At 39.6% G+C, this 9,408-nt stretch overlaps 1 protein-coding gene across 1 annotated transcript in view; it reads right to left on the bottom strand.

The window, feature by feature from the left end:
* Positions 1 to 8,230, bottom strand: part of LOC103469784 (gamma-glutamyltransferase 5-like) — a 14,327-nt gene extending 6,097 nt beyond the window's left edge. The window contains exons 1-8 of the mRNA XM_017306531.1: positions 8,043 to 8,230; positions 7,077 to 7,204; positions 6,893 to 6,988; positions 5,952 to 6,132; positions 5,729 to 5,880; positions 5,358 to 5,519; positions 5,051 to 5,181; positions 343 to 515 (exon numbers count right to left, since the gene is read on the bottom strand). Of these exons, the coding sequence (XP_017162020.1) occupies positions 343 to 515; positions 5,051 to 5,181; positions 5,358 to 5,519; positions 5,729 to 5,880; positions 5,952 to 6,132; positions 6,893 to 6,988; positions 7,077 to 7,204; positions 8,043 to 8,230 (1,211 nt within the window). The remainder of the gene's footprint in view (positions 1 to 342; positions 516 to 5,050; positions 5,182 to 5,357; positions 5,520 to 5,728; positions 5,881 to 5,951; positions 6,133 to 6,892; positions 6,989 to 7,076; positions 7,205 to 8,042) is intronic.
* Positions 8,231 to 9,408: the final 1,178 nt, after the last annotated feature.

The following is a 9,408-nucleotide window of genomic DNA, read 5'->3' as shown; positions in this document are numbered from 1 at the left end:
CTCCTTCTTCAGCTTGACAGCATCCCTCACCGAAGGTGTCCACCACTGTGGTTACTTAGATTTAATTTGAAACACTTTATTGCAGGTTAAGTCTTCTTCTATCATCCACAACCCTTCTGTAGTGTTTAGTATGGCTCATTGCCAGTCAAGAAAAATAAACCAATCATCCTTTTTCTAATTTCCTATTGCATCACTACTTTTACAGAGGCGCAACTTTTTTTCTCTCTCTCTTTCTCTCTCTCTCTGCTATTTATGCTGAGGTATCAGTGAGTCTGTCTTGGTGATTTCTTTGAAAACTGTCTGTAGATGCCCTTGTTGAAGCAGAACAAGTCAGATACTCACACGGCATTGATGCTGCTGGTGACGGCAACAAACATTCCATTTTTGTCCACCGCAGACACGTGTGTGGTACCCACACTCTCATGACAGGTGATGTTGTTTTTGGTGCGTGTACAGTTGTCCTGTATGTTGTTAGCAGAGTTAATATCTGTCATTTCCTCTGCCTTCTGCAAAAACTGAAGGGGAACACAAAAAAAGAAATAATGAATAAGAAAGTTTGCCAGTATGGGGTTTTTTTTTAAAAGGGAGTTTGCAACCAGTTTTCTAAAACCAATTTCATAATACTGTCACCCATCCCATTTTGAAAAAAAAAAAAAAGACATTCTTTTCTCCTTGGCAGCTACAGACCAATCTCCAATCCCCTATTTGCTGCTAAGATCTTAGAGAAGGTTCTGATGTGCTCTGGGTCAGTACAGTCCTTGTTTACTTTCAGTCAGGTATTTTGAAGGTATCCTAGATCACATTCACCCATTTTCTGTTTGTTACTTTGAATTTATTTAACTTTGCAGTGGTGTTTTGGATTTATCTTTGCTGTTTTGGTTTATTTATTTTAGATTGATTTCGGTTTACATCCATGTTACTTTGCTGATTAATTCCTTTTGTTCATATTTGAACCCTGAACTGTTGCCCACGACAAGGCCATAGATACCCACTGACAAAACAGGAGCAAAGATACACACTGAGACCAGTGAGGCCCGTAATCACAGAGGCGCAGCTGGGGCCAAGCACTCTGCTCCGGAGGACAGTACAAGGTGGGAAGTTGTAATGTTGTCCTGGTGTCGAGGGTGGAAGACCGAGTGACGGGGTTCGCTGGAGGTTGAGATCGTCAAGGAACGCTGTGCAGACGGCGACAGCACCACACCCCCATTAGACTTTGCTTCTTTCTATCATGAAAACCTTTCACTGACCGTGATGCCCTTGATTGTGGAATCATTTTGTTCTATCGACTGCTCAACCTACTGGTTTTAACATTTAGACACTGTTCTACCACATCTTTTATAAATGTGTTTAAATAAATGTAATTGTAAACTTTACCTTGCTGATTCTTACAACACACTGCTGCCCCTTTGATTGCTTGCCTATTTTATTCCTAGTTCAACTACAGATGGTGTTGCTAGCTTATTTATTTACTATTTCTATTATTTTCTTATTTTATTTACTTAAAAACAATAGCAGCATTGGGCTGCCACAAATTTGTTGTGTGATAGCCTAGAATGATTCATTTGTTTAGACATGCTTAACCTTCTAGAACTTCACTGTCTGTTCTTGAATGTTACTCCCAGTTCTTGGCTTTTATAAGTTTCTTATACTAGTCAATTTTGGATTGTTCTTTAACAACCTGTGATTAAAGAAAACACTCCAAAAATCCCAAGTGTATATAACTATGTTTATTCACACCAGCATGCAATTTTCCTTTATAAATCAGAGCTGGACTATAATTGGTCAGTGCGAAGCACCTCGTGAATGTCAGTGTTTCTTTAAAAGAGCCAGCTCATCTATGTCCTTTCATAATTAAAATGGTAACCATGAGGAAAATAGGGGAAAACACAATTTCACAGCGGTAGAAAAGTACGGAACCCTCCATGGAACATGGGGAATTTTTTTCTTATGCGTTCCCTCGCAAAACGTTTGCGTTTCCTCGCAATAATCTACTGATCAGTTCATGCGGCATAATTTAATACTGCAAGCCTTTTTTTACGGTGGCCGCCGTATTTTGTGCTTTAATACAAGCTTCTAAGGTTTTTCCATGGACTATTTCTGAGTTATTATCGCAGGGTAATAAGTCATCTGATTGTGTCTCTGTTGTGTTCGTGTCTGAATGGTTTAAAGGGCTGCTTTCAGTGCCGTTCCATCTAAGCCTTAACAGACATAAACATGCAGTAAATAAATCGATTTTCAATCAGTTTTTTGCACCAAAGCGTTAATAATAATAAACACGTTTTATTATTATAAAACACAGCAAACTAATGGTGGTAGAGGGCCGCACTGGGTTAAGTCGGGGAATCTCATCTGTCCGTATATCAGTCAACTCCAAACCTCTTCTTTGTTCTGTCACAATTATCGATTTATTTAATTTTGATTATCATGCTCCAAACTTTGTGAGGATTGACCACCCCGATCACCCACTTCCTCATGCACACAGAGCCAGCAGCCAGTAAACCTTCCCCTTCATACTTGATGACAGTCACGCTCACATCGACACACCACCATGTGTCAAAGCCGCTGCTTCTGTCATATCAATAATTACTTATTTCATTCATATGGCTCTTATAGAGCCTCAGTGAAAACTTGTTTATTATTATGAACTCTTTGGTGCAGAAAACTGATTGAAAATTTATTTATTTACTTATGTCTGTTAAGGCTAAGAACGGCACAGAAAGCAGCCCTATAAACCAGTCAGACGAACACAATAGACACAATCAGATGACTTATTACCCCGCGATATTAACTCAATAGTCCATTGAAAAAACGTACATAAGCTTGTATTTAAGCAGAAAGTACGGCGGCCACTGTAAAAAAGGCTTACAGTATTAAATTATGCCGCATGAACTGATCAGTAGATTATTGCGAGGGAACGCAAACGAAAAAAAATTCCCCATGTCCCCTGGAGGGTTCCGTAGAAAAGTGATGTGAGCAAGGTGGAGAGTTGAAAATATTTTTGTTAGCTACAGTGAAGTACAGTTCACACAATGGCACTGGCATTTTAGGAGACCTATGGTATGCTCCTCAGTTGAGCGCTCACAGCTGAGTATTATTGAAACGCCTCTGTGTTCTGGGGCAGACAAATTTGTTTAGGCATTAGCATGTGAGGGGTTACAGCCACTGTCCCCTGCAGGTTATAGTGAAAAAGTGCATCAGATCTTTCTCCGTAACAGTTGGAATTCCACAAATTAGTGGACTCACCAAGAAGCCAGTCGTCACCTTTAGCGCCTTCCTAGTCTCTTCAGTAAAAACTGCTTTGCGCCAGGATAAAGGAGGATTGTAGCCAGAAGAGCCTACCACTAAATTTGTCATTTGGGTCACATGATTTGCACATTAATAGAATGCACAAGCTTTCTATTTATATAGACAACTTCATTGTTATGTGGACAACTTATTTATAACAATAAGGGTGCCAGCATTTACACCAATCACATCAGAAAAATCAGACATTGCTGCAAACCTCCTTTTACAGTTGGCCTGTTCTCCCACAGTGTAGGGAAATCTGACTGGTTGTGTTAACAATGATATGCCTGGCATTAATGCATTCAGTGATGGCTGTGATATCTAGACCTATGGATAACTTCACAGAATTATGATGTTCCTTTAAGTGGCTTCAGACAGAGAGTTGTTGATTCAAAAATGTTTTACATATTTGTTTTAAAAAATGATTACACCGATTAACATTATAGACTTTCTTAGCATTGAGTACAAACTGCAGTCTCTGTGTTTTACCAAGAGACCATTATCTTAGATTTACGTTTCCCAGAAGATTGCTAACATTTCCAAGTCCAATTTGTTCCATGACAGACAGAAATGGAAAACTCTGCTGTAAATGCATTCAGCTTGTTGTCTTATCAAGTCATCTACCAGACAAAATGTTTCCATCCATCCATCCATCCATCCATTTTCTTCCGCTTATCCGGGGTCGGGTCGCGGGGGCAGCAGCTTCAGAAGGGAGGCCCAGACTTCCCTCTCCCCAGCCACTTCTTCCAGCTCCTCCGGGGGAATCCCAAGGCGTTCCCAGGCCAGCCGAGAGACATAGTCCCTCCAGTGTGTCTTGGGTCTTCCCCGAGGCCTCCTCCCGGTGGGACGTGCCCGGAACACCTTACCAGGGAGGCGTTCAGGAGGCATCCTGACCAGATGCCCGGGCCACTTTTCTCTCTAAGGGAGAGCCCAGCCACCCTGCGGAGGAAACCCATTTCGGCCGCTTGTACCCGTGATCTTGTTCTTTCGGTCATGACCCAAAGCTCATGACCATAGATGAGGGTGGGGAACGTAGATCGACTGGTAAATCGAGAGCTTCGCTTTTTGACTCAGCTCTCTCTTCACCACGACGGACCGGTACAGCGCCCGCTTCACAGTAGACGCTACCCCAATCCGCCTGTCGATCTCCCGCTCCCCTCTTCCCTCATTCGTGAACAAGATCCCCAGATACTTAAACTCCTCCACTTGAGGCAGGACGACCCCCCTGACCCGGAGAAGGCACTCTACCCTTTTCCGGCTCAAGACCATGGCCTCGGATTTGGAGGCACTGAGCCTCATCCCGGCCGCTTCACACTCGGCTGCGAACCGTTCCAGTGAGAGCCGCAGATCACCTTCCGATGAAGCCAACAGGACCACATCATCCGCAAAAAGCAGAGATGCGATCCTAAGGCCACCAAAATGTTTCCAAGATGGAAAAATGCCTATAAAACAGTCAAGCTTTCTGTGTCCATACCAAGAATAAACAGTAAACATTCCATTGTTTGGAATAATTTCTGCTTAAAAAGCAACTTACAGCTAAGCCCAAAATGATTCAAACCCGTAAGCCATTTTAATCTTTTAATTTTACCAACATAAAACTATCTTTTAATTTTACCAACATAAAACCATCTTTTAATTTTACCAACATAAAACCATCTAATTCTGGTTTCCAGCTGATTTCTCTGTGCGATATCTAACATCAAGTGCCATGTGCGAATCTTTGCATGCATACATTTTATGACAATGTTTAATATACATCACTTACTTCAGGTGGAGTGAAGTTTGGATCCCGAATGCACTTCTTTAGTTTATTGGCCCGTTTAAGAGCTTGAATATAGTAATCATAAAACATAGTCTTGTCTTCAAAAGACTGAGGGGCTGGTTTGTTTTCATAATCTGTAAATAAAAATAATAGTTTAATTAGATATTTAAAATTTAGTTAGTTGTCATGGTACATCTTCTAAGATTGATCAAAGCTCTTTCTACATGAATTATTAGAGTAAATCTTCTAAATGGTTATAAGTTGAAAGTATAGAGAAACAACATCTCTATTGTCTGCATCCAGCAGGAACCTGTCATTTTCGTCATCATGAAGTTGAGGATGAAGCTGAGGAGCGGTCCTCCTGATGGGGGTGGGGGCATATACATGCGGTACTCCTTTCCCACAGGGACATCCCATGCCTCAGTCACTGTGGCGTTATATGACTCTAAATCCTTCACTGTCAGATCTCCTCCTGGTCAAAAAACAGTAAATTAAACTATTTCTGCTGAGCGGGAGAAAAAACATAATGAAAACCCATACCAGCTCTCACAAATCCTGAAGTTTAAAAGATATGTAGCACATGATGGTATTAACAGATCAAATCAATTTGTTTATTTGTAACTAGACAAGTGGGCCATGCAGTCAGAGAGAGAGAGTTGTAGAAAACTATAATGACAGTACCTGAAATATCGACTAAATCCTTTGCTACCCTTCCGGTGTAGAAGGCGTCAGCTCCTTTGTTTGCAATCAGCTCCAAAGTGTCGGCCAGTTTCTCAAACTTAATCACATCTCCAGTCTTCAGCAGGTTTCCATTTTTATCTGAATATAGTTTCCTGAGAAGAGGAAGATGTAAATTTTTGTCCATTATACCTCAGAGCCAGACTGTTGTTGTTGTCTTCCATACTTCAAGGATTTAGTTTCATTAATTGTTGCAATGTAGGAGCCAAGAACTGGAGGAATATGGAATCCCTCTCTGGCCAGCTTGATAGTCTCATTGAACAGATCTGTCCAATTCAGTTTTCCATAAAGTTTGTGAGCCAATTCGTAGCCTCGAATTTCCCCTGGAACTCCAATCCATTTGCTTCCTGCACAGATGGATGGCGGGACAGAGTTTGAATATTTTTACTGTTTAGTGTTATTGGATATAGGACAGAAAAAATAATGTTTGACATAAAAACTAACATTTTATGTTATTAGAATTGTATGCAATAGAACAAATAAAGTAAGCCATAAGTGAAAACAAACTCAAAAGTTTGCATTCAGCCATTCTAAGTAAATTGTTGGTTGAATGACCTTTAAGAGACATGAATGTTGTTCATGTCTTATAGCTAAATTTCAGTGAGATGAGTTGGAGAGAATCTGTGAACATCAGTTTTCAAGTTCTCCCACAGATTCTCAACAAGTTTTAGGCCTGAATTCTTTTTGGTTCTCTAACATGTTTTCCTGGATGATTCCCCCAGTATTTAGCTTCATCCATCTTCTCATGAACTCTGACCAGCTTCCCTGTCCCCACTGGGAAAAAGGATCCCTATAGCAAGATGTTCATCATGTTTCACTGTGGGGATGGTTTGTTTACAGTGTTGTGCAGACCAAGCTTTTAGCAGACGGAGCAGTTCTTCCCCAAGCCGCCCCCACTCAGCACCACCAGAGTAATTGTATTATTATGATCCTCCTCTGAAAAGAAAAGCCATTTTGGAGGCCTAAATGTATATGAAAAGGCACAAAACCTTAGTCAAAATTGTTCCCATGTGAAACTGTTAAAGACACACAAACACACACATATGTGTAACCTCCTAGAGGCCAAAGTCAAGAGACAGTTGACATACTGCAGCAAGCTATACCTACCATTAGCCTGTGAAGGTTTCTCCGGACAGGACTTCAGCAGAGTACGGTCCACACTAGACGGTGCGGTCTCCCTTGAGTTGATAATCATCACATTACCTTTAAAAAAAATGCAGTTATTATCAGTAACTATTATTAAAGCAGTTCTACTTTATGAGGATTAGCTGCGTGGAAGCATTTTTCTTACCAGAGCTGTTCATTATGGTGAAAATGGCCCCTCCTCCGATCCCCGCGCTCTGCGGGTTCATGATGCTGGTGCACAGAAGTGCAGCGATGGTGGCATCTACTGCTGAGCCGCCTTTTTTAAGAATGTTGCTGTAAAATTTATACTTATTACTGCTGTGTGTAATGTTTTTTTTTTTTTACCTTTTGTGTCAAGAAAATTAACTATGTTCTATCATTTTTGTTTTTTTTTAATAAAGAAGCAATATGTACTTCCACAAAATGATAAACCTTTTAATAGTTAGAAAATGCCAATAAAACTATGTTCAGGTTCAGAATTCATTGAAAAAACATCCAATTTACAAAAACTCACATTTTTGACTAATTTCTTGGAAATAAATTAATTTTATCTGTTTCATCAGTTCTTTTGCTTCAGACACTTTTGTCACATCTGTCATCTGCCAGTACATTTTCACTGTGCCAATAAAATGGCTAGACTAGAAACAGAAGCAATGTGAGCCTTGACTTTCGAATGGATTCTAAGTTTCTGTTTGTTACAGTTTTTCCAAATATCTGGCCTTTTCCAAAGCACTCCAATTTAGAAAACAAACTATTTCCTTTTTTAATAATCATCTCACAAACGTCGGATAGCATATTAAATGTTATGAAATAAAATTGATTGATGAATGGTAAATAAAATTTATACAAAGAACAAAGACTGCAGCTGTCATTATTTACATTTTCCAAATAGCATATTAAAATTCAAATAGTTTGTCTGCAAAATTCAAATTTCATTACATACAAATGCCTAAGCATAATCTGACCCACAAGGCCAAAATGGCAAAAGCTGGATGTGAACTGTAGGTAGTTGAGGATGATGTGTCCATCGTCCTGTCACCATGGAAACATGTATATGCTGTTTATTAAATCGGAGACAAGTCTGGCTGTTATTTTTTCTGACTATTGAAGAAAAGTGTTAATCAGCACTCACGTTGCTATCTTGGAGCAGTTGACGTTGTCCGCAGCTACAGCAGCATGCTCGAAAGTCCCTTCTGGGCAATTGGGCCTCTTATACAAAGAGGCCCTGTATATCATCACACTGACAGTTACCACCACCACCACCACCACCACCAGTGTGCAAAAAATAACAGCATACACCTTCCTATTAAATATCGCCATGCTTCTCTTCTCTCACTGTAACCAGGGTTAAGAATAAAACTGACTGAGTGAAGGACAGTGTACCTGGTTGGATCCGATGAGGCGGGGCCCTTCTCCACCTCCCACACTGTAAACAGCAAAAAAAGAAGGTAAATGTCACAGTCAAGGGGAGGAGTGCTTCAAATGTATTTTTGTGTTGTGGAATTGATTATGGCTTTAGTTTTATTTAGTGCAGATATGTGGAAAATGTATCTGTGTGCCAAACTCTGGAATGCTGTATGCTACTCATACCAAAATGTAAAAACTGCCACATAAAAAACAGAACCAATTTGAGTTATTTTATTCACTAATATGTAATGATCCAGACTTGACTTGATTTAATACAACAGAGTTTATGTGCTTGTCCCAGTCTACTGGTCCAGTAAGCATTTTAACCTTTTACAATTAAATTATTAGTTGACATCTGAACTAAAACTGGGAGAGATTTGGTTGAAATATGAAATACTTTTTAGAAGTCTATATTGTTTTTAGGCATCAAATAGTAATTACTGGGTAGTAATATTAATAGTAATCAAATAGTAAATGCAGGTACGTTAAGCAACAATCTTAAAAAATACAAATTGTTAAAAAAAAGACAAATTGTTTTTTTTAGTAAAAACATATTGTAATGCTGTAGCTATTGCTGCTTTTAAAGGGCAGTCTCGTAAGAATTTTCGACTGGCAATATTTTTTCCCCTGATACAGCAAAGTTTGTTGACTTACAATGTTCTTCACAGGTCACCAATTTGAACTATATATAGCCTCCAACAATGACCAGACTTTGCAGAACCTGTTCAACAGGATGAAATAAGAAATGAAGCATCATAAAAGAAAACAACAGTTGTTTTGAATAGCCATCTGTGGTTACCAGAATTTCACTGTATGACAGTGGGACATTTCACACCAACAAAGTATTATTACTATTAGTCTTAAGGTTTTAATACCAAACCTGAGTCCCCCCCAAAGGGGTTTTACCCAGAAAAACTAAAGACATTGTAATACTTTGTCTAAACACCAAAAGAAAATATCCCAGCTCGTCACATATTGACGCTTGGGCCGCTCCCTAAGCGTCCGATACTGACGACCTGGGAACGAATAAGATGACGAGTCTATTCTATTTTTTTTAAAACCTTTATTTACAATTTATGTGCTAGTTTGAA

The sequence above is a fragment of the Poecilia reticulata genome, linkage group LG9, assembly GCF_000633615.1.
Source record: "Poecilia reticulata strain Guanapo linkage group LG9, Guppy_female_1.0+MT, whole genome shotgun sequence".
NCBI classification, from domain to species: domain Eukaryota; kingdom Metazoa; phylum Chordata; class Actinopteri; order Cyprinodontiformes; family Poeciliidae; genus Poecilia; species Poecilia reticulata.
The sequence above is the reverse complement of the archived record's forward strand: the minus strand, read 5'-3'. Positions and strand labels throughout refer to the sequence as shown.